This window comes from Lynx rufus, unplaced genomic scaffold (genome assembly GCF_022079265.1).
Source record: "Lynx rufus isolate CCGP_SWC_20201006 ecotype Redwood Valley unplaced genomic scaffold, mLynRuf1.p SCAF_2, whole genome shotgun sequence".
Taxonomy (NCBI): Eukaryota; Metazoa; Chordata; class Mammalia; order Carnivora; family Felidae; genus Lynx; species Lynx rufus.
Genome location: NW_025814834.1, coordinates 86,881,415 through 86,907,850, shown reverse-complemented (window position 1 = coordinate 86,907,850; position 26,436 = coordinate 86,881,415). Strand labels below are relative to the sequence as shown.

General features: G+C 40.4%; 1 protein-coding gene across 1 annotated transcript in view; it reads right to left on the bottom strand.

Annotated features, from left to right (window-relative positions):
• The window catches only part of GTDC1 (glycosyltransferase like domain containing 1), a 292,594-nt gene that overhangs the window by 57,774 nt on the left and 208,384 nt on the right, over nt 1-26,436 (bottom strand). Inside the window, exon 6 of the mRNA XM_047082236.1 lies at nt 4,447-4,791. Within this exon, the coding sequence (XP_046938192.1) occupies nt 4,447-4,791 (345 nt within the window). The remainder of the gene's footprint in view (nt 1-4,446; nt 4,792-26,436) is intronic.

Genomic DNA, 26,436 nt, shown 5'->3' with positions numbered 1-26,436 from the left:
CCCAATAATTTTTAGGAGTGTGAAGGGGTCTTTCCATCAAAGAGTTTGAGAACCGCAGCCTTTAGAGTGCTATCTTTCAATGTCTTATAAACTTATTCTTTCTGTCCCTCCAGGAGTGTGTCTTTTGTGCCCATTAAAATAAAGGGAATATTTACAAAAAGGTTGGAACCCGGTGCAATGTTACAATATTTATAAAGAAAATGTTCTTTGGTTTTTTTGTTTTTTAAAAGGCCTTGCCAAATGCAGTCTATTTTTTATAGGTCTTTCTCTAGAAGTCATTGCTATTAACCATGCCTTGCTATAGATGTTTGCAACAAAACACTAAAGACTGGGTAGAACGGAGAAAACAAATTACTCTGCAGAGAACCCAGCAACTCCGCTAAAATACTGTCAGTTATTTATCTACTGTCAGCAGAGGTTGCACACTATAATCCTTGACAAGCTCAGACTCAGAAAGAATGAAGAGAGGGGGCAAGCGTTGCATTTAAGGGCCTGTTCTCATGCACAGACATTTTAACACAGATTTAAAGCCAGAATGTATCTTCTAGAAAATGTCACTTTTGATTTTGATACATATCCCAGCAAGTAGGCTCTACATTTGGTTGACTTAGTACGGGCTATGTTAGAGGCTAACGCTATATTTTAGACCATTCATGATCCCAGCGCGGAACTCACACAATGAGGTCAGCGTCACTTCATTTTTAGAGTTGGCTAACTGCAACTGCATGATTTCATGGGCGTATTTTTTATGATAAGGAGGAGGGTTTTATTTTTGTTTTGTTGGGCAAGGTAATGACAGGCTCCAAGAATCCCGTTGCCCGCTCTGGTGGCCATTTCTCCCTTTTGTGTACAGGGGAAGCAATCATCACTGTGTTGTCTCCTTAAGTCCCTTCTCTGGGGAAAGCATGTGTGGCCCAGGCAGAAAGGCAAGAGACAGAAGAGCTTCCCGCAGGCTACTCTAAAGAAACCCCGCCCCCTGAAGCAGGTAGTTTAATTAGCTCGTAATACTGACAAGAACATGGGAAGTGTAAGGATAGGGGAAACCCAAACCAAGAGGGCCGGACAAGAAACACAGCCCTGGTCATCTCTAGTAGAAATGGTTTCCTTTGGAATACAATTCAGATTGACTGGTCCATTATAGGATTTTTACCCAGGCGATCAGAGGTCTAAATAAATGTGTGCTTGTAACTGGGGATGTCTGATGAATGCTGAACCAGAATCTTAATTTTCTAATTCATATTCACCAATTAAAAATAAACTGTATTTTTATGAGCAAATTTACATAAATCAGATGATAAAGCATCTACCACTAAAGGGTAGGAGTTCAGCTCCCGACATTTGCATATATTCTCCTAAAGAAAATATAGGCGTTTTAGATTTTCATTGAAGAGTCTTGCTGTGTTGGAACTCTAATGGGCTTAGAACAGTAAATTTTGAAGAAACTGATTGCTACCCCTGTAGCTAGTAAATGTCTGCCTAGACCCAGTGGCATTTGAAAAAAGTGTTTTATCATAAAATTATCCCAGCAGAGTCCATTCTGCAAGATAACATCATCATCATCATCATCAGTACTCCACGCAGGACCCAACAGCTCTGGCACAATATTGCCAGTCATTTATCTGTTGTCAGCACAGGTTACACACTGTAATCCTTGACTGCCTCGGAATTAGAATGTCTTTGATGTCCCCACAAGAGTTTTTTGCCCGAAGGCTTTACCAATGCTCGGCGGCTCAGTGTTTATTCCTCGTAATCTTCCTCTCATCTCCAGGCTAGCAGTGACAGATGGTTATGGGCACACAATAGTATTAAGAGTTTGATATTTTTTTTTATGCTGTGCTCTCTGTACAACAAATAGCTATCAGACGCGGGCCAGAGAGCTGACATGGCTCGCTTAGGTAATGGCAAACAAACAGCTCGGGTTGATGCTTTCTGTCATTTCCCCTCCTAACCCTGCTTGTTTTCATTGTATACTCTCAAAGGTAAACTATATTAACCTTATAGACTGTTATTAAAAAGATATATCTATATGAGCATAAAGTGCTTTTCTTTTCTCTTTTTCTTACTCTTTTGATTATGAAAGTAATACTGCTGACATATTGAACAAATATCGAATGTCAACATAAATTTTTAGTGTGTGATAATATCCCCCTTCATATAGCTGTGTGTCAGGCGGGAACCCGTGGATGATGCATAGCAGTAAATAACCCAAACAAAATTAGTTCTCTTGTCAGCTTCTACCTTGTATGTCCCCAGGCATCAGTAAAATTGACTGCACGCTAGATTTTCAAAATTAGCCCTAATGTTAGCTATGTGTCTGGCAACCTCCAAGTTTCCAATGTTCTACTATATTACCCGTAAGGATGAATGTGTTACTTTTATATTTTGGCATTTACTCTTGCTGATGCGGCTTTTTTCCCTCTTCTCCAAATTAAAAATAATTTAGCTTTAACAATAAGAATGAGCACAAACATAATGCTGCATCTCTTTAAGCAACTAACTTTAGGCAATTAAATTAAATTAAAGCAAAAATATACAAAGGAAGAGAGGGAATTATTCAATTTAATATTGTTAATTTTATTAACATAGCTCTGTCTTATTTTGCGCAAAGTATTGGATAATGTGGTTCTCACTCTTCGCACCCCCCCCCCAAATCAGTATGCTGTTTTGCAGTAGGAGTCTACAAATTTAATTTTGCATTTCCATGATAACCCAGTACCAAACTTTTTAGAACTGATTTTCCTGCAATAAAATTACTTCAGAGACAACCAAAGGTTAGAAGAATAAAAGGAAAAGCTTTCCAGAAGGGAGAAAATGATGACATCTATTTTACCTTGAAACAGGTTAATCCCATCCAGACCCACCGCATTTTAAAATGACATAAAAGAATGCTGAACACTGTCACATTCTAAGTAATACACGACTTCAAAATAGAAGTCACTCCCCTAAAAAGGATATGCTAGAAGTGTGAAGTTGAATAGACAAATCCAAAAACACATTCCCCATCAACTTTCAATCCCTAAATTTTACGTTCGTACATTTAGAGTCAAAGATGAAAATCCCTTTAGGTACCAGATGCTGCAGATCAACTGGGAGAGCTTCTGGAGTTTTAATGTGCTGGAAGTCAAATCCCCAGCAAAGGCGCTTTGCCTGGCCGGTGTGGTGTGCTTATTACTTCACCTGTAAACAGTCGCTCTCAGAAAATCGGACCTAACGATCAGCCCAGCATCTCTGCAATAAAGAGACCATAATCTGTGGGGGAAGTGAACTCTAATCAGGCCACATGCAGATTAAACTAACTGGGAGGAATAAAAACTAGATTAAAATGTTCGTGCCTAATACCAGAAGATTATCAGGACATTTTACCTCTTTAAATCCTAATTTATAGGAGCCAGGGTTAAGTTTATGAGTTTATATTTGGTGCGATTACATGCTGCAGTTGATTTTCCTCTGTTTAGAGGAGATTCCGCTAGAAAGTATTTTGCTTCAGCACAATACAGAGGCATGTGGGCACAGGGAAACAGTTGCAAGTGTACCGATATATTTTATGACAAGTGAAATAAAGGCACCCAGGTGAGACTGGTCATATTGGGAAATAACAGACATTGTTTGTGTTTTAATGATAACATTGCCTTAACAATGTATAGGTATGAAATAGTCATGTGATAACAGTATATATATGTAGATTTGGAATCCCGTTCTGATACTTTGGAAACTTCTTGAGCAAGATTTGATTTTCTAGAAGCGTCTAGGTGCTGTTGTTAGTTGAGCAAATCACTGCAGATATTTATTATTTTAAAAAAAATTTTTTTTAACGTTTATTTATTTTTGAGACAGAGAGAGACAGAGCATGAACGGGGGAGGGTCAGAGAGGGAGGGAGACACAGAATCTGAAACAAGCTCCAGGCTCTGAGCTGTTAGTGCAGAGCCCGACGCGGGGCTCGAACTCATGGACCGCAAGATCATGACCTGAGCTGAAGTCAGACCCTTAACCGACTGAGCCACCCAGGCGCCCCTCACTGCAGATATTTATCTGCAATTCAAATTTAATCTAAACACACCACTCCTTATATAAAGACATCAATAATGCCACCTTTTTCTAAAGCTATGGGGACAATAAATTACTAAGTCAACCATTAGAATATATTTTCTACGACCAGTCTCCAACTCTCACTAAATTGGTGTGTCTTGGGGCACCTGGGTGGCGCAGTCGGTTAAGCGTCCGACTTCAGCCAGGTCACGATCTCGCGGTCCGTGAGTTCGAGCCCCACGTCGGGCTCTGGACTGATGGCTCAGAGCCTGGAGCCTGCTTCCGATTCTGTGTCTGCCTCTCTCTCTGCCCCTCCCCCGTTCATGCTCTGTCTCTCTGTCCCAAAAATAAATAAACGTTGAAAAAAAAAATTTAAAAAAAAAATAATAAAAAAATAAATTGGTGTGTCTTAAACTTACCACCTGTGAGGCCACACAATGTGCAGTGGTCTTTGTGGATCGTCAATTCCACCGAAAATGTCACAGGGACTAGAAGTCGTATTTTGTTTATCTTCCTCATGAAGAGAGCTCGAATTATCTGATGAGTGGCACATTCTCAAGTCTGGCTCCTGCATTAATGAGCTACCCAGGTTTTCTTGTTGTGCAGCATTACAGGGTCCAGACTCTGAATTAAAATTCTTCAATAGATTCTCAGAACCTTTCTGCTCCTGGTGGAAAGCAGGGGCCATCGATGGAGCAGCACCACCATTTCCTTTAAGGCTGAGAATCTTCTGTAGATGGGTTGTTTTGTGCTTGGGCATGAATCTGTTACAAAAAGGAAGTGCAATACACTTTCAGTGAAAATACTATTTAAAGCGTCTCCTTTACCTTTCTGTAAGGACATGAGGATGATGTATAAAAGTGATAAAAAAAAAATAAACTAAATCTGTACCCAACATACCAGTAGGAAAAATACAAAAAAGTAGTAGCCATCCACAGAAAGTTCAAAAGTTTGAAATTAGACCACATTGTTTTCAAACTGTTTCGCTGGCTGTAATACCTGCACCGTACATCCCGTGAAAAATCCGAGTAGAGAGATGATTTATCACTCTCTCCTCACGCATCTTGCTGCAGTTCCATTTTACATTTTCCAGTCACTGCATGGCCCAGTGTATATTCCAAGCCACACTTAGTCATTACCCAACAAAACCGCTCGAAACTTCCTTGATTAACACTGGCCATTTCTGCTCACATGACTGTTCGGTATGCCTGGGAACCTGGGACACACATTTTTATTACATTGACCTTGAGACTAGTCCCCGAATATTTTTTTCAGTGCCATTTCTCCCATCTTCCCATAATGCTTTGCCATACAGAGTTTGATATCTGTTACTTACTGCTAGAGGCATCTAAATAAAATGAGATCAAGAAGCTCACCGTCTACTGGGGAGCAAACCAGTAGTGCTTAGAACAGACACAAACCAACTAACCTGTGGTGAAACATATAAAGAATGGGCATCCCAAGTTTTTAAACAGAACTAGAGATTAATTCTGACTTGGGGGATCAGTAAAGGCTGGCAGACGGTTTTAGTTGAAGGAGTCTGAAAGGCAGAGAGGGGGAAGTTCTGAACTGAGGGAATGTTGTGATCAAAGCAAAGGGACGTGAAAGACCATAAATTCTTCAGTGAATAACAAGCAATCCAAAGAGACTGGGGTCAAGTCCCAGAGTCTGAGGTGTAGAAAGGTAGACTGAGGCCAGACAACAAGTGCTTTCTCTGAGTCCCTGAGACTTGACCCCTCCCCTGCACTGTTGGGCAAGTGAAGAAATGGAGAGCACATGCATTTAAGAGATAGGTGAGGGAGAAGAACCATGGAAGGAGAGCAATAAGGAACATTTGGAAGAGTAAAAAGAGAATCTGAGAGAGTAATATCACCCTGTTGAAGTGAATTAAGAGTCTCAAAACAATGTGTAAGAAAGGAATCAAGAAACCTTAAAAATGCATAAGGGGGGGGGTAGGAAACACTCCATAGGTACCAGAGCATCAGATAAAACAAAGAGCTTTTGGATCTCTTGCTATTCAAAGGGGAGTCCCTGTGGAGAGTGTAGGCAGAAATCAGCCTGCAGGTTACAGTGTGCACATCAAAGAGGGAGAGGCTGAGAAAGAGAGGTTGAGAGGAGAATGGGGAAGCAAGATCAGTTTTCCTTAATGGGGCAGGTGCACATAGGTGTAGTCGCTAGGGTGTTCACCTGGGGACACATGCTAGGGAAGGGAGGTGGATCCTGAAGAAATAGAAAAGTCTTGCAAGACTTTCAGGAGAACAGCATAGCATGTAGGATTTTTGGCCAGGGGGAAAGTAAGTAGGTCTTATGAAAGAGACTAGACCAAGCTTTCTTACAAAGCTGAGGGAAGGAGAAAAAGTGAAGCCAGAAAAAAGTTTCAGATGGCAGGTATGGAATCGGTGGTGTGTCACACGATTTCGAGGCCAACGATCTCAAGGCCAACAGACGAGGCCGATGATTTCAAGCAAGGTGAGAAGAGGTGAAGGTAAGTATAAGAAGTGTGCTAAGGGATCAGGACAGGAGAGAGGAGTCGAGGACGTTCGCTAGGTCGGAGGGCGAGGACTGATGGGCAACACGAATGAACGGGGTGGGTTCTGCTGTAGGCTGGAAACAAGGTCTTTTGCTGTATACATGACAGAACCAAAAAGCTTGTTTGGGGGCTTCTGTGCTTGTCTCATAAAGCCCTTTGAGATAAATTACCTTATATATAAGAACCCTGCAAGTAATAAATACATGATTGTAGACAGATGGATAAAACACAAAAATGGTGCTAACGCCTTTGCTATACCCTAATGAAATAATAAATTAATTCTTGATTTAAAAATAAACTTGGGCATATACAGATCATAGTTTCATATCTCACATTACTGAACTATTATGGGAACTAACGATCATTATTCCTGAAACAAATTCAAAAACACTGAGGAGACTCTAAGGAACTGAAATCCAATGGAAAAGCTCCCACTGGACACCACAAAAGGAAAAAAAAGAGCAAACTATAACAATATCTTAACTTTTAAAAAAAAACAATGTGGGGCTCAAACTCACAACCCTGCGATCAAGAGTCACATGCTCCTTCTTTTTTTTTTTTTTTTTTTAAATTTTTTTTTTCAACGTTTATTTTTATTTTTGGGACAGAGAGAGACAGAGCATGAACGGGGGAGGGGCAGACAGAGAGGGAGACACAGAATCGGAAACAGGCTCCAGGCTCTGAGCCATCAGCCCAGAGCCCGACGCGGGGCTCGAACTCACGGACCGCGAGATCGTGACCTGGCTGAAGTCGGACGCTTAACCGACTGCGCCACCCAGGCGCCCCGTCACATGCTCCTTCAACTGAGCCAGCCAGTGGCCCTGACAATATCTCAACGTTTAAACAAATGAAACAAACAGCAAGAGAAGGAACATCTGTACATATCTGGAAAACAACAATAAAGCGAGTGAAGAAACCTGTTTGTTTGTATGTTGGATAAAGGATGCCAGGCAAGCTTAAAAAGGATTTTAACAGAATTACAAATTTAGTGCAGGAAGGAGTCACCAAAAAAACAAAAAATCTGTATCTATCTATATCTATATCTATATCTATATCTATATCTATATGCATCAGCAGGCATTGAAACAACATAACTTTATCTTAGAAAACTTTATCATGACCCAACTTACTCTTAAAACCCATTTATATTGGCCAGCATGTGAATACAATTGCCAATTAAAAGGGATGGGAGATTGGCTAAAGAGTAGTAAACAACAGGAATGGGTAAGGGACAAGGAATTTAGCTGTGGGCAGGGCGGTAGGCCCGCTTCCCAAATGTTCGCAAGGATGAACAGAATCCCATGCTGACACAGGTTGTGGATGACTGACTTGATAGGTGGGGACATGGAAAGATACAGAACATAAATACGGACCGTAAGCAGAAACTCAGCTTACTAATGTTATGAAGTTGAGAAAGAAAATCCTGAAGGCAAGTTGGACACACAGAAAACACTGTTGAGAGTGTCTGCAGTTTGACAAGATGAGCCTGTGTTGATTTGCCCAGCAAACTGGTGCCACTTTGTGATGGACTGTGGTGTACAGAGAAGGAAGGTACCGCGTCTGTGGGGACAGGGGGCTGTGCAAAAGCTGGTTTCATCTGGGGCACCTGTAACTGTATATGTTTGAAAATTAGAGAGTTCTTAGAAGAGCAATAATAATGATTAAGGCAATGGAAGAAGTGATTTATGAGGGCAGATTAAAGGAGCTAACTATGAATAGCCTAGTTAAGTGACAAGTAGAGGGGTACATAATAGGAGTCTCCAAGGAAAGAGAATAATTATTTAGCCGGGTACAAGGGGGTATAACTAGGAGTAATGAGATGAAATTAAGAATGGGAAAATTTAAGCTGAATTTCAAAAAAACCCTCCCTGATGGTATAATTTATTAGCTCACGGAATAAATTCCCTATGGAAATGCAATAGTGAGGGAAACTTAATAACAGAACTGGACAAAATACCAATAAATAATATAGATAATAATCCTGTATATGAAAGAAGGTGGTTCCATGCTATGCTTTCCTTGCTTAGAATATCTTCCCATATTTTTCTATGATAGTCTGTTTATATATGGTGATTGTTACTCAGAGAAGTAGTTAGGCAGTTAGCTAAAGTAAAAAGGAAATATGTCCTTTAGGTGAGGGAAGTTAAAATCATCTTACTTTTTCATACACTCTGCAGTAGCATGCTGAAATAACTTTTTACTACTTTGCTCTAACAGAGCTGGTCGTGAAGCAAGCTGGACAAATGTATTAATATTACTAAAAAACAAAACAAAACAAAACACAACAAAACAATCCGCATCTACCATTCCACAGAGTCTATTCTGATTCTCTGTGCCATGAAACTCATATTTTCATAGACATGTTTAATATAAACAATTTATTGCCATAATAGAAATCAAAAAACTTTATTCCAGCTTTTCTAAATGTAGCTCTATGGTCAATTACTTCACATCAATACCAAGATCAAATAGGCATAATACTAACAAGCAGTTTGCTTAATAATAGTCACCACACTAATTAACCCATCCAGAACATTCTTAATCAGACGCTATTTGTAATGTACAGTTAAGAGAAGCTTGGCAATAAACTGTTCTATGCTAAAAAAGAAAATAATACCTTACCGATGGGGTGAAACTGGCTTTTCTATTGAACTGGACAGAATGTGCTGCCGTCCTGGCATTAACTCAAGAGAGTGAGTATGCAAATAGGCACATGTCTGAACATTTCCTTTCTCTTCCCCAGCTCCAATTCTGGTGGAGGTGTTAATGAGAAGAGAAAAGGTCCTGAGATAAGGAGTGAAAGAGAGAAGAGAGTCAGAAGAAAACCAGTGAGCTGCGTTTTAGAGCTTCTGCCAGATCTGCCTTTTAATAATTGCCCAATTTTTCTTAAGGAAATGCTACTGCCCATCGTACTCGTAGAATGTCTTTCCCTGTTTCTGAGTCTCTCAGCTCTATCAGAACCTGTTTTTACTTTTAGGAATATTCTGATCACTGTAATCATTTCCAGTCTACTATTAGCCATGGGGCCCTGCCCCAACCATTTTTCCCCACCAACAGCTCATCTGTGAAACGGAAGCAGAGCCTCCCTACCGCCTCCTGTCCTCACAACCACCATTCCTTCCTCACCACCTCTGTCCGCCAACGTGGTTCCAGAGGCACTGCCACAAAACCCTGGTACTACGTTGGGCAATGTTCAAAGACACAGCTGGTGCATGTACTTTCTAGACCTAAATTGGATTGCTTCCCACCACCCCATGTCCACACACACAGACTTAGAGCTGGCCCTATAGGAATGGCCTTATTCAGATCAATCTGGAAACACCAGGTTTGAGAGTGGCTTTAAATGATGTTAAGACTGATGGCAAATACAGGAAATGCTCTAGGTATCTTAGCTTATTTCTGCTAAAGTTGAGAGGCTAGAGTATGTTTCGTTGACTAATGGAGGTAGTCAGAAGGAAGGTGATAAAATAAAGCAAGTCAAGTAGACTTGGGACATGAATACTGATTCATGGGCTGTGGAAGAGAATATCATGGCTGACATGTGCGTCATGATGGAATACACTGCCTACAAATATCCCTTTGAGAGATTTCAATAAAAAGTACTTAATATAGTGAGTTCAACCTATAGAATCTCATAAATACCCACAGATAAGAATCCATAAGACAGAGATTATCAGCGGTCTTGCTTCTCAAAACAGATTTGGAAGACAGCACTTGAAAAATGGTGCAAATTAGTGGATGATTAAAGAGAAAGGCAGCATAACTGGTTAAAGAGTATTGCAGGTTTGAGCCAAGGCAGAGGGAGGAGCCCATCAGCAACCAAAATAGAGAAAGTGGCCTGGAGGCGCCTGGGTGGCTCAGTTGGTTAGGTGTCCCACTTCGGCCCAGGTCATGATCTCACAGTTTGTGAGTTTGAGCCCTGCGTCGGGCTCTGTGCTGACAGCTCAGAGCCTGGAGTCTGTTTCAGATTCTGTGTCTCCCTCTCTCTCTGCCCCTCCCCTGCTGGTGCTCTGTCTCTGTCTCTGTCTCTCTCTCTCAAAAATAAAAATAAAAAAAGAGAAAGTGGCCTGCCCGTGGGGTAGGCAAGAAGGAGCTGACAAAGCTCAGGTTCTCTGGACATTAGCTTGGGTTTGAGGGAGGGAGAGTGGTATGGCCACCGCATTGTATCATTTAGGCTGGAGTTTTCACAACGTGCGCTTTATGCATTACTAGATAGAGAAGGTTTTGTGAGAAAACACATTTGGTAAATGCTGGGTTAAACAGACCTAAACACTTACTCACTCAAGAACTTCCCAAAGTACATGCTAGTGTATACCATAAGTATGTTCACTTATTCATTCTTTTGTTTATTCAATAAAATGTTTATTGAACACCTATTATGTAATAGGACTATTATGTGTATTGTTTCTCAAACTTAACACTTCATGAAACGAGGACTCCCCCACCCCCAAGCATGCACCTTAAGACTTAATATGTAACAAAGGATATCCTGGGAAATGCTACTTGAGACCCTAGGAGATGCACAGCCAGAGTCTGAGAAGCAAGATGGGTGGTGGCATATTTTATATTGTAGGGACGGCAGAAGGAGTGGGGAAATGTGCTCACATGAGAAATGATGAAACTCAAACCGAAGGCCATATACCAAGCCACGTAACAGCAGACAAAAGGAAGTTTGAAAGAAATGAGGAGAAGCTGTGAAAAAAAGTGACAGAAGATATGGTTCAAGGCTAATATGGATGATAGCAGAAAAAAATATCATTTGATTTTATCACAGCAATTTCTGTGGATTCTTGGATATAAACCACACTGAGAATTGAGGAGAAAGGAAATAGGAATCAAAAAGATACATAACTTTTCCAAAACCAACTGGGAAGACACATCCACACAGTTTAGTGATCTAAGTTCTCGGGTGATTTATAACAAAAACTATTTACTGTTTCCAAACAATGTGCTGGAAATTAATTACAAAATTAACATTTTTAGAATGTTGCCACATAAGCAAATATCAGAGATAATTAAAAAATCATGCTAGCCCACATGTGTCCAATATATCACTTATATGGTAAGCAGATTTATATAAAACTATAAAGTATAAAAGTAAAAATCTAGCATTCTCATGTGTACACATCTACCCCCCCTGTATCTCTTGCCACACTATCTTCACGAAATAAAGGAATCACAAGCAAGAAAATCCATCATAATTAAAACTAGATGTTTGGAGACCACAGCATGAAACAGAAAGACAGACTTCTGCCTGGTTGGTTGGTTGGTTGTAGGATGCTTGTTCTTCTTTCCTGGAGATGGCTAAGGGCTAATACTCCTAAAATAGATGGCACATGTCTGTGAAGGCTGTTTCAATAAGAAACTCCTGGCGGAACAAAATACGAACAAATTCAAATCACGGATGAGTCAGTCACAATCCACACACACATAGCACAAACGCTCTGGGGGAACTGCCATCCAACACCGCTGTGGCTGGTTAGGCCATGCTGTTTAGATGTTCAGTGTTTGGTGCCCGAACCAAATTTCATCTCCCATGGTGTAAACTTGCAAAGTCAACATGAAATACTGACAGCAGCCTGTGAGAGGGCACTGGGCAAGAGAGTCTTACTTAAACTATGAAGAGTCTGCTTTGTGACAAGATAGAAAAAACAGAATCCAGAGAAACTAGCTGCAGTGAAAATTAACAAGCAAACCCCACTTATTAGCCCGAGAAATGCATGCTGAGACTGAAAGCAAATTTGTGGTGATCAGACTGGCCTCATTAGCCATGCCTGGGCCCAGAGATGACACTCTTGGTGATGACAGCACCTTCTCTCAAAGGCTGCCCAAAAGACACACTGCAGCTCCCTCCCCTATTTAAGGTCCATCATTTTCTGATGGCTGTCCTTTAAAGAGCTGGGATGTATGGCTCTCATAGGAAAAGGTGGCCCTGTGCTCATGAACCTATTGCTTTTTATTTTTGTTTCCCACCACGACTTCTAAGAATCATTTCTGAAAATCTAACACTCTCATATACCTCACTTACACTGTTTGTTTACATGACCTCTTCTGACAACACAGTTTATGTGGTTAGTATTATTTAACTTAAACAGTTATGCCTCAAGGCTCTGTTCTCTTTGGATTTCAAAGTGTTTTAGATTGTATATATTGCTCATTTAACCACCTGCCTCTGTGAGCAGTTTGTCTTGTGCAATTTTACAAAATCCCTTACGAATAAATACATTCTTGCCTCATAAATGTACGAGAAGAAGAAAACCTACCTTGCACGTTGACAGAACAAATGTTTATCACATTCAGAGCCATCTTTGTGAGCACATGTAAGCTTACTTCTCATGATCTCCACTCCTCCCCAAGAGCTCTCTTAGAACAAGAAAACCCTCTAGTTTACACGAGCTTTCCTAGAGCAATTCAACATAGTTGGGCAGGACTGTAGGCTAAACTGAAAACAGGGAATCTTTATTTTTCTACCTCTTCCATTTCAAGCATTCTCCACCCACTGGTAAGTGAGTCCCTAAGACCTTCAGACTACTTTCTGATTGCCTGGGAACTCTTGCTACTCCCCACACTTAGCCTCTTGTAGCCTATATGTTGGAACTAAGCCCCACTTTAGATCTAGCCCTGAATCCTGCCCTGCTCTCCATTGTCGGTCTTTTTGGAAACCAATCTTAAACTTCCTCCCACAATGTATTAGCCACCTTCCAGGCTCAATGTGTCCCACCCTTCAAAGGGGGCAAGTACCTTAATTCAAGGGAATTTACCACAAACAGAATCACTTCAAATACCATGGTGAGCCTATGCAAAAATTATTTGGGGAGGACAGGTGGCAAGAAATCTCCGTGAAGCACTGTAAGTAAGTCCACTTAAGCAATGGGCATGTTGCACAGAGGATAATCCAGATTGTTTCAGTACACAGGCGCTTCCTGTGCTCGTGGATTTATTCACATCACTTTATTTCTCTGAACCTGTGCTTCATAGTCTACAAAATGTGATAGTATCTGTATCTGCAAATTTCTGGAGAGGATTAAAAGAGAACTGTGGTGTGTACAGAGCACACGTAAGTAAACTTCCCACACCTTTGCTCATTCAAGTTAACGTCCATAATATAAGGAGTGAGCCCTAAGGCCATTTTGGGTAACACCAAATTTCCCAGTTAGAGAATAGGAAACTGCAATCCATCAACAAATATTCACCCAACAATTATTTAGGATCCTCCTATGTTATATCTGTATTTACAAAACCTTTAGTGCATATGTAGTAACATTTCACACTCATTTTGGACTCCCAGCTCCCGAAAGTGTAAATTTTCCACATCACCTTTAAACTAAACTGTGTGTACTGATTCTGTTACTAAAATGATCTCACTTTTAAATTCAAACTTAATAAGTTGTTCATTATGTTTCATTAATAACTCAAGAAGCAAAATTTCACTATCTTCTATCCTTTCACCTTACTTATTTTAATGATAGTGTATAAAAAAATGAAAGAGTTCCCAAATGTGGATCTGAAGTAATCTCTTTCACTCAAGAGGAAGTAGCTGTTTCACACGTACATAGGCTCAAAGCAAGCAGCTTTGCCAGGATATACCTTGTTGGCAAGTAACTATTCTCACTATTCTGGGAATCCCATGTCTTCTATAGCCTCAATAAAGCACCGAAGGAAACTCTAAATATTATGTCTAATCATGTGTTCCATCCCATGATTTTTTTTTTTTTTGAGAAGCCATTATTTAGAAGTTGAAAGCAGGATGGGAAAATACGTTGATATTAAAAAAAAAGGATCACTTTCTTCTTTCCAAACAAATAAAAGAATTCTCCTTTGGAAGCGTTTCCAATTAGAGACTCTCCTTTTTGAGCATGACATCATTGCACTGGTGCTACAGACTGAAAGGTGTTCCCTCAAAATTCGTATATTGAAGCCGTAACCCTTAATGTGACTATGTCTGGAGACAGGGTCTTTAGGTGGTAACAAGGGTTAAATGAAGTCATAAAGATTGGGCCCTAATACGGTAGGGACTGTGGCCTTAAAAGAGGCGGAAGAGATCTCTCTTTCCCTGTGTCTCTTTTTCCTCTCCTCCCTTCCACTGCCACGTGTGAGGACACAGCCAGAAGCCAGCTACCTGCAAGCCAGGAAGAGAGCCCCACTCAATACCAACCGTGCGGGCACCCTGATCTCAGGTGGCCAGCGGCCAGAAATGTGAGAAAATACATGTCTATTCTTTAAACCACCCAGCCCGTGGTAATTTGTTATGGCAGCCTGAGTTGACCAATATAAATGGACACTGCTGCAGAGAAAAGGAGGAAGGGTCAACACTGTGATGTGTGAAATTTCCTGAATAGAGTATTAGGAAACTAGCGGAGTAGGAGGCACTATGTTTATGCTGACAGACAGTGACAACAAGAGAATATTGTCAAAGAAGAGAGAGCTGACTATCAAAACTGATAAAAGAAAGACTTTGGAGGATAAAGAAGAGAAAATGTGAATTTTATTGTGTGGCACAAAATGTTACTTGTTGATTAAGAATAAGAAAAAATAATAGAGAATGGAGTGTTAGGAAAGAAATTTTTCCTAAAAATTTGTTTGGTTGTGAATGAAGTCACTTAATTTTTCTAAACCTGGGTTTTCTCCCCTAAGCAATGAGAATACTGCCAGTCGGAGACTTCTCACAGAAGAACGAGGATCAAAATATCCTATCAAACCTACTGATTTGATCTTACGGTCCCCATTCACAGCCAAAATGGCATACTGGGTCAGCAGGGCTCTGAGTCCATTGTCTGTTTCAAATTCAGGGCTCTGCCACTTCCTAGCTGACCTGGGGAAAGAGTTTTTTCTTTAAGTATCAGTCACGTCATCTGTAAAATGGGGATAGTGTTATTGCTGCCTTGCAGAATGAGGCTTTCCATGTTGTTTGGCACATAGTAAGATCTCAGTAAATACTATTTTTTTTTAATTACTGATAATAATGGTGAAGATTATCATTACGTGGTCATTGTTATGAAAAGATGCTCAATATTTAAAAAAATTCTGGTCTCTGGCTCCACTGCCATTTCATAGTTAAGCCTACTTTCTGAACCAGACTGATGCCTTTTTAAAGATATGTTTTTCTTGCTAACTCTTACCAGTTACACTTCAGCTCTCCATGTAAGGCGGGCATTTTAATGTTACCTTATTTTCATTTGTATACTAATCAAAGATTTGTACTCATGCCTAGAGGCACACGAATTACAAAAAGGCCTAATGTTATAAATCAAACAAATATATTCCTCCCTTTCTATTACTTGTTGCCTTTCGTACTTTTTTCCTACCTTTCACTTTTCCTTTCCTTCCTTTTTATTCTTTTCATTTTTCTAACTGAGAGTTTCCATCTTTTCCCTTCTTAAAGCTGCATAAACCAAGAAAGTAAAACCAGGAAATTTAAAACATCAGTTTCCAGGTCTCTGAAGCACGAACAGATGGGCATCAAAAAATCGAGTCTTTTTTTTTTCCTTTCCCTTTTTCATTTGCCCATCCACAACCTGAATAAATCAAAATCACCAGCAAATCCAACTTCCAGCAGAACTCACTTTTTTTTTTTCCCTGCTACTGCATTAAATGCTACGGCACTAAGTATTGATCCACATCACGTACTGATTCTATTGCTGCCTAATTGTTAAGCCACAGAACCTGACTTTATTCTGAACTGATATTACTGGAAGATACAGTTTTGTTACTATTACTTTGAAATAAAGCCTTCAAGTGTACAAAGTGAGTGTACAAACACTTCCGCTTACTTCAGGTTTTCTCCAGTTTCCAGTATGGAAAGTTTGGAAAACAGACGTCAAAATACAACAGATGGGTAAACTGCTGGGCTATTACTAGACTATGATCAAGGCTTGAAGGTTAAGAAAGGCGTTTAAATACTGAGTGAAAAAGGTTCGGAGGAAAAAACCATTCAATCACCATTCCACAAAAACTGGAGTGCCCACTCCGTGCCGAGCAAATGGCGAGGTTGCCTTCGTGGAACACACGATGTGGTAGGTGCTCTGATCAGGAAAGAATAGGTGTTAGGATGATGGGAACCCAGTCCTGGAGACAGGGTTGGTGCCAACGAAGGCTCTCTAGAGAAGGTGATCTTTCAGTTGAGGCTACGGTGGTGACTGGAAGGTAGCCAGTTGTGAGTCGTGGGCTGTGCCAAGAGTCATGGCATGTGCAAAGGACCTGGAGCGAAAACACAGTCCAGTGGAAAAAGCAAAATATGGCCGGAGCGTCAATTGGGTGTGAATAGGAATGAAGGTGCGGTAGGGGAGGGACAAAAATGAGGTCCAAGGTATAACCAGGTGAAGGCTTTTCTGCCTTTAAAATATAAGTGAAGCGGTGTGTGGCCATTTGAAAAGTTTACAGGCAGACGGGGGCTGAATAAACACTCTATTGCAGTATGAAGAATGGACTGGGGACACACAGCAGAGCAAACACCAATTTTAAATACCTCTTGCCTTTTGAATTGCCACTAAAATAATGGTATGGGAATTTTTAAAAACGGCAAAGACTTTCAAGAACAAAGAGGAAAATTGAAAAAGATGACAACAGGAAAGAAATGGCAACTAAATTTCAGAAGATGGAAAGCAAAGGAATGAGTGGTGTTTGAGCAAAGAGAAGGAGGCAGGACACGTCTATGCGTGCAGACGATTTTGCTTGTGCATGTGATGTTAGCCAAGAAGCAGCAGTTCATTTGTTGCAGAGAAACTCCAAAGGCTCAGGTATCGGACATGCCAGGTACCTCGGGAGGTGCAGATGTGGAGCAGAACTGAAAACAGAACTGGTAACAATTCTCTATGCAGTGAGCACAAACCCCTCTGATATGACAACCTCCCCATGCACAGTGATCTGCCTCTGGTCTCCCCTCTCTCCCCACCTCCCACCCTCTACCTCAACAACAGAAAGGAGGCTTCCTCACTTGAGGGGTTCAGTAAGGCTAAAGGCAAGCGTGAGGGAAATTAAGTGAAACTGTGCCCATTTATTGGTCACCCCTCTCCAGCGCCCTTCCCTAACCATTTGGCTCTCAGACAGCATGAGATTCCCCATACAGGTGATTGGAGGAGACTTTCTCTGGAAACTAACTGGACTGACCTGTCGACAATGACATGCGGGGGTGCCGCAAGTGAATCCCTTGTTTGCTCATTCCATGAAAATGGTCACTAGTCCATAGGCCCTGTCTCCGAAATTCTAAACATCTTTCAGGGTCTCACTCTCAAATCTGAAAGGACAGCCAGGGACCATCAGACATTTGAAGAAAACTATTAACATGAAATAAATATGACAAAGCAAACCACTACAGAAAAGGACCTTGAAAGACACTGAGACAGAGGGAGGAGTAAATGAAAACTTAAAAAAAAAAAAAAATCCTATCATATCCACAATGATAAAATAAGATTTTACATTCATGGTGAGAAAAATAGAATGCAATAAGAAAGAACATTCAGGAACAGAAAAGAGTGCTTGCAAATAAAAAATATCATAACTAAAAAGAAATCATTAGAAAAACTGGAAGATAAGGTTGAGAAAATTTTACAGACAGCAGAAAAACAAAAATGAAAAGAGCGGAGTAGGAGAAGAGAAACAAAATCAGGTCCATTTAAGGTTCAATGTTGGTGAATAGGAGTTGAAGAAAGGAGTTGGAGAAAATCATGGGGGAGAAAACCAAAGGAAAAATATAAGAAAATCCTTAGTGCTGAAAGGAATGAGTGACCAGCATAAGAAAGGGACAAAAATCCAATCCAAGCAGAATTATGGAATTTCAGAACACCAGAGGTGAAATAGAAAATCTAACACCTTTTGGGAGAGCAAACAGGAAGTCACATGCAAGGGATCAGAAATAGATAAGAATGGGACTTCTCAACAGGAAGTTCAAAAAGTAAAAAACAATAGAACATTACCTCAAACTTAAGAGGAAAATGATTTTCAATGAGAACTCAAAACTCAGTCGAATATCAATCAAATATGAGGCCGGATAAAGTCATTTAAAAATTTTTTTTTCAACGTTTTTTATTTATTTTTTTTTGGGACAGAGAGAGACAGAGCATGAACGGGGGAGGGGCAGAGAGAGAGGGAGACACAGAATTGGAAACAGGCTCCAGGCTCTGAGCCATCAGCCCAGAGCCCGACGAGGGGCTTGAACTCACGGACCGCGAGATCGTGACCTGGCTGAAGTCGGACGCTTAACCGACTGCGCCACCCAGGCGCCCCATAAAGTCATTTTTAGACATGCAAGTTCCTAAGAAATTTTAGCTCCCATGTGCATACCTCACAGGTAGATACAGCACACTAAGATGAGAACATAAAACAAGAGAGAGACATGGGATCCAGGAAATAGTTGACTCAAGGGCCCAGAAAGCAACTAGAAGGAACAGAGGGCAAAAAATGGGGTCCTCCAGGAAGGGGGTATCCAAGAACAAACATGGAAATGATAGCTTTTCTAATGTGACTGACCATATCAAAATGATGACTTAGTGACAGCCACAAAGCTTGGGGACGAGTTTATGATGGTGACACAGAAACTAAGCAGATAAAGTCAAAGCAATAATTAGCCCCAGGAAAAAGGTAAAGAGTTGTTCAAGAAAAAAAAAAAAAATCAAACCTGAAAACAAACTACCACGATGCTCAGCAGGAAACATACTTACATAGCAATAATGCTATAAACACAGAATCTTTAATCAAAAGTTGAGATATAGCCATATTGGAAGGATAGGGTGAGGGAAAGTATGTGCGTGCACACGTGTGCACCTGTGCGCATGCACATGGATACTCGTAAGAGAGGTAACTAAATAATTTCTACTCATAGGAAGTCAATAGATCATATCTATTTTAAAGATTAAGAAAGAGCAAGACAAGAAAATTTAAACATTTTGTCACTGGTAGACTCTACAGGTGGGAGAGCTTAGGGGTGGGAAGGACTGGGGAAAGGGATTTTGCTTTGTTTTACAGACTTCTTTGTACTCTCTGACCTTTTAAAACTAAATATATGTATGATGCATGACTTTAATAATCTGGAAATTTCTTGCCCAAATCTCTGAATATTGCCTCTAACACTTTCTCTAATTTTTCCTTCTGGAAGTCTTATTAGACATGTGCTGGATTCTTATCCTTTTATTTTTTAATATCTAGCTTCTAGGTCACTAATTCTCTCTTCACACACATCTAATACTTAACATATCCATGGAGTTCATTTTAATGAATATATAAAAATTCTACTTAGTCCTTTAAAAATATGCAGTAATTTTTATAGTATCTTTTATTTCTCATGTTATAGATCTATTCTACTGTTTTAAAAACTTACTTCATCTTTTCTGTATAGTAGTTTCAGTATTTGCAATTCTTAAGGGCCGAATCCCACAGAAGGCTGTTATAGCCAGTTTCTGACTTGCTAACCTGTAAGAGATGTTGGACAGGAAACATCATAAAGAAGGTTTTGAGGAGACGTGAGGATGACACATGTAGGTATCGATTACTATGCCTGGAAAAGCTGCAGATTCACCAAAGTGAGGCAGTAGACAGAGATTTGTACCTACGTTTTGTCCTTCCTTAAAATCTTACCAATTATTGAAACTCTAAGACATTTCCTTAAACTATTAGTCAATCAGCAGGTATTTATGGAGTGCCTACTCAAACTGAAATCTCTGCTGTCACAAGAAAAACAAATAGAAGAAAAATCAGACATTTTCAACATGTGATTGAGTTTTCCTCTTTCAAGTTTTTAAAAAAAATTTTTTAAATGTTTTATTTATTCCTGAGAGAGAGACACACACACACACAGAGCATGACTGAGGGAGGGGCAGAGAGAGAGGGAGACACAGAATCTGAAGCAGGCTCCAGACTCTGAGCTGTCAGCACAGAGCCCGATGTGGGGCTTGAACTCACAGGCTGTGAGATCATGACCTGAGCCAAAGTTGGATGCTTAACTGACTGAGCCACCCAGGCACCCCTCCTCTTTCAAGCTTTTTAAAGAGATAGTATGTTGGTTGTTTCAAGATCACAACAATCCATTATTTTGAGGTTCAACATTATTTGCAGAAAAATTTTTTTTCAAGTTTATTTATTCTGAGAAAGAGAGACAGCACTTGTGCGTTGAGTGGGGCAGAGAGAGAGAGAGAGAGAGAGAGACAGAGAGACAGAGAGAGAGAGACAGAGAATCCCAAGTAGGCTCCATGCTGTCAGTATAGAGCCCGACATGGGGCTCGATCCCACGAACTGTGAGATTATGACCTGAGTTGCAATCAAGAGTCAAATAGCTTCATGGAGTGAACCACCCAGGTGCCCCTTTTGGCAGAAGGTTGTTTACTTTCCACCTTAAAATACTCTTTCTTTGAATAGTGGGTTCTTGAATAGGAGCAAATGTTTTTAGTGGAGAATTATATACATTCACAGTTTGTATCATTGTGGGTCATAAGCACAGAGAGATGCAAATATCTTTTAATACTACATTGGATACAAGTGGAAACTATATACTTTTAACCATAAATGTTAATAATAATAAATATCTTGGGAAAAGTAACTATTTGGTGGAGTTCTCATATAAAACAAACAAAAAAATTCATGTAATCTTAAAAATGTACTTATTCTATAATTTAGATGTATTGAGTCTGCATCTTGTTAGCACGGGCTATGTTAAAGTATTGCATATACCACCTGAATTAGTGTGCACCCTAATTTATACACATTTAACATTTCAATAACATATGCCAGGGTACAACCAAGTTCTAAGGGTGTCAAAAGTCAGATCATTGTAAAATTGAATGTAAGTTTAGGAGTAGGGAGAGCGACCAGCCAGATGTGCCTGCAGCAATGTGCTGAAGGCCATTTAAAACCAATCCATGTGTAGTAGATGTATTCCAGTAGAGAATTATAGACAACAAACCAAGAGATACTAAAGTTGTACTACGGTATCATCTTTGTTAAGCCAGAAAAAACATTTTGATTTTACAGAACTGGAGCTAAAACAAATCTTATTCTTTCCTCCCTGTACTAAATAAATGAGCAAAATCAACTCTACTGCCTCCCAGGTTTACAGCCCACAGTAGATGTTCCATATGTACTTGCTGAAGGAATGGCTGCCTTGATACAAGGAAGTGGAAAGGGTTATGCATACACTATTTTATGGCTTTCTGGGTCCTGATTGTTTTTGTATACTGCTGCGTGGTTTGGGTGTTTGAGTGTGCTTTATTTCAGGTGGTTTGCATATGTGAAGTAGAAGGAGGTAAGGTTGGTTGAAGGGTAATTATTTCTTGATAGAAGAATATAAAAAGTATAAACAGCTCAGCTCTTGCTTAAGCAAACTCAGCTCTTCATTCCTGATCTACAATGCAAATAGTATACAAAATAAGGTTTCATTAAAGAGTGACTGTCACATCAACAGGAAAGAGAATGAAGACCTGCTATGCAGTATTATTAGATATATTGAATTTGTTGTCACCATGATCAACAAAATATTGCTTCAAAGGACTATACACTGTGACATAGAAATGGCTTTGCAATACAGAGCACTCCTCTGACATAATTTTTTCATTTTATTGTAATAGAGCTATACCTCTAGAAGAAACGAGTATGAATTTATTAATGGCATGGGTCACTATTAAAAAAGTAATAAACGAATGAGAAAATATCTGTGATAACTAACGATACATTTTGGAAAAGAAAATGAGAAACTTTTTATCATGTGATATGTTCACAACCCCAAATAACTCTATGTCATACGTGTAAAATGGGACTTTTCCTACTATCCTGGAATTTCAGCTGAGGTCCTAACCCTGAGGATTGATACCTACAAAGGCTAAAAGGAGGTGTGAGACACCCCTCTGCAGGACTTACTAAAAGTAGAAACATTGGCCCCGTGACTGTTACTCATCACCCTCTCAGCCTAAATACGAGGAGGAAATTCACAGGAGTAGATGGGCTCCATGGGAACCTCTTATTACAGAGATTTGGGATGTTTGCCAGAAGGGGAGGCTGGCATCTCTTTCCCCAAACTGGATGACTGCCAAGCTGCTGAGACTCAAAAACCTGCCCTCTCCTCCTGCTCCTAGAACAGAGCTCAGAAGTGTTCTTGGGAGAACCTACTGCATGCCCCCCTAAAATCTAGGGCATAGGGCTATCCTGACGATACCCTTGACTTCAAGATTCGGAAGGTTGGAGGCTAAGTGAGATTGTCCACATGGCAGGGTAAGGAGAAAGGAAGCAATGGAAGCAGCTCCCCTTTCTGCCATTTGAAAGGGAAAGCATGCCTGATTTCCTCCCATGCCCTCCCCGTGGCCCTGGTGGAGGGGAGTCGTACAAGATCCATATTGAAAGGACTATGCTCAAGAAGGTTGACTTCGGGGCAAGGAGGATACCCTTGGGGCAGGATCTGAGAGAAGGATCTGATTAGAGGTCATGCAGAGAGGGTTTCGTTCATGCTAAGGAGTACCTACCTCTGTGTGCGAGGTCTTCCCAGGAGCGTCTCAAAAGAACATACCTCTGCACCACACAAAAGAGTTGGAATTTGCCTCCTCTGACAGAAGGCATTGGATGCACATGAGAGACCCTCCAAGAGTTCCAGCTATGTAACAAGCCCTCCTCTCTTTTCCTCCAGTCCTTCCTCTTAGTCCAGAGCCTGCTGTAGGACCTTGAAGGGGAGGACAGGAGGCAAGAATGGAAGTGCATGCACCTGGTTTATTGAACAGGTTGACCTCAATGGATAAAATAAGGGAACAGTTTCATTTTCCCCTTTGCCACTGCCTTCAGACACATCTCAGATCTCCTTTCTCTTCCTGTTGGTGTCGACTTCCGCACCTTGGCTTTCTGGCTTGTGATTATTTTCTTCTGGTACTGTTAGCATTTCTTCCCCACCCCCCCCCCCCCGCCATGTTATAATCTAGGAATAGGAAAGGTCTTTTTTAGACGTGACACTAAAGGTAGAAACCACAAAAATAAAGAATAGGTTTGTCTGTGTAAAAATAAAGTGTTTTAACGTATCAAAAGCTTCATAAATACAACTGAAGGGGAACGTGCAAAAGTGAATAAAACTATCGGAAACCTATACAACAGAAGAGTTAATCAGCTAACTCTTAGCGATCAATGGGGCTAGCAGGCAATCCCAGGTTCAATAAAGTCTGCCACTAGCTGTGTGATTCAGCTAATTCATTTCACCTCTCTGAGCTCCAGTGTCCTCAGCTACGAAAGGAGGTTAATACCATTACCTACATCAGTGGGTTGGGGGAGAATTATATAAACTAATTTGTGTACAGCATTTAGCACCGTGTTCAGCAGAGTATGCACTCAAATAAACATCAGTTTTGTATCCTCATCACCATCATTAAATCTCCAAGTGGCTAGTTATGGGTAGTAAAAATCAATTTATAAGCATTCTTCTTCTTTATTTTTGTCTGTATTGCCACAGTTTTCGACAATGAGCGTGTGTTACTTTGGTACGGAAAATATGCGAACCATTTCAATTAAGAAAGAAAATAAGAATAAAGGCGTGTGTGAGCCTCTGCCAACTTTACAGAGTAGAGAAAGGCAGCGGCGGGTTTCTCACTTGGGCCAGTCGGTCATCCTATATAGTTTGTTATACAGAATGTCCCTCAGTTACTGAACAGGGAAAGTGGTTCTCTTCCAAGAAGGCAAGAACCATCTGGTCATTCATTGATAGAAATAAATATCTGAACACGAATCATGTTTCCACCGATCAGTATACATACACGCAAGACATGCGAAAGGCATAATAAAAGCTTTAGAAAACATTCACAGGAATAGAAACAAACATTTTGTATCACAGCTTTGTGCCATGTTGTCACATCGGGTTTTACTTGTTTATCATATCATTTCATTTACTCTAATGAAAAATTACTCCTAGGACTCAGTTTCCTTTACTGGCATCGCCACTCATTCTGGGCACAATTTTATAAAAATAAGGCACATGGAAAGATGCTGATGTCATTGTCAGAGGAAGCAAAACCATATGAGAGCCCTGGCTCTGGTGCTCGTTGAGGCTAGATAGAAGTGAGGGGGAAGAGGCTCTGGGATGTATGTGTCACTGTATTGGAGATGGGCGTCCTCCACAAACAAGCCCAATTCACAAGAAAAGAACATAGACTGTAGAAGGGGGGGTCCAATTTTTAAACTATGTTACCAAATACACATTTGCTTCTACACTTTAAAGCAGGGCTGAATCGCATTTGGATAGAGTTATAGCATTGCTTTAAACACACACACACACACACACACACACCATGGAGGTAATCCAGTTAGTCCTGCAACGCAGATGTGCACAAGAATGCTCCAAGTGATTAAGATAGGGCTTTAAAGTTAGTTAATTAGAAACATCTCTCTTTATAGGATCAACAGTGATACTAGCTTTGAGTTCTCACTGGCCAAATTTGAATTTAAATTTTAAGATGCATGGAACACCCTTTGGACTTGCTCTTGTGTTGAACTTAGAGGAAGGGCCTTCAGTCTTCAAACTACTCTGGTTCAAATCTAACTTTTTAAAAAATAGAATTCTGCTCATCTGATATTATTAAACTGAGCTTCTCATAAATAGCATTTATCCTTTCTTGGAAGAAAAGAGAACAAAAGTCGTACAAGTGTACTATTTTAGAACCTATCCTGATAAGGAGAAATCACTGTCATTATAACCAAAACCACACTGCTCTTCCCTGATTTTTGGCATGATCCTTCTTAAAAAGGCCAGAGGACCACTGAGAGGGTAAAATACAATAATTGACGGGGAACTGTTCAGCATTAGTGCTTGGCACAAGTAGTTGCTTAATAAAGTTTCAGTTTTACAGAAATGAAGGTGATTGCTACAAAAGTGAACCTAGAGGGGCACCTGGGTGTCTCGGTCGTTTGAGCGGCCAACTTCAGCTGAGGTAACGATCTTACAGTTTGTGGGTTCCGGCCTTGTGTCAGGCTCTGTGCTGACAGCTCAGATTCAGATTCTGAACGTAGTACAGTTGGGAGCCTGGTTCAGATTCTGTGTTTCCCTCTCTCTTTGCCCCACCCCTGCTCGTGTTCTGTCTCTCTCTGCCTCTCAAAAATAAATAAAAATATTAAAAAAAAATAAAAAAAGAGAAGTGAACCGAGTTATAATAAACATGTAACTTACAAAAAAATTTAATGCTTATTTATTTTTGAGAGAGAGACAGAGCACGAGTAGGGGAGGAGCAGAGAGAGAGGGAGCAGGCTCCAGGCTCTGAGCTGTCAGTACAGAGCAGGACACAGGGCTCGAACCCACGTACTATGAGATCACGACCTGAGCCGAAGTAGGATGCTTAACCGACTGGCTACCCAGGCACGCCAACATGTACTTATTTTAAGTTCAACTTTTATTTTCACAAGACTTAATAAATATCAAACTCCCAGTCTACATGTTATATGTGTGTGGGGGGGGGGGGCGTTTTGCCACTGGATATTTTAAAGTCACATTAACATGAAGCTCTCAAAGGTCAAATGAGGCTGCTTCCCACTGGCCTCACACTCCTTGATCCAAAGCCACATCCACAGAGAACACAAGGTCACTCCAAGTCTCCTGGGATCATGTTTACAAGACCATTCATCCACAGATTAGCAGAACAACCCAACTTCTGCGGTTTACTAAAGAATAGATCAATTTAGGTCATCCTCAACAGATATATGTTACTCTTCTATTGGAAAACAGTATGGGTGTACTCCTTGTAAGAGATACACTTGATCATTTCCACCTGAGAGGATTAAAGGAGCTGCTGGCGTTAATGGCAAAGGCACTTATGTGCAAAACTGTGGACTTCCCATCTTGTTTTATTTGTACTTTGTTCACAACTCCAGAGAAGTTGATAACAATGCCAATTAAATTTTGCCCTCACTGAAGTGTCACATATGTCCTAGAAACAGA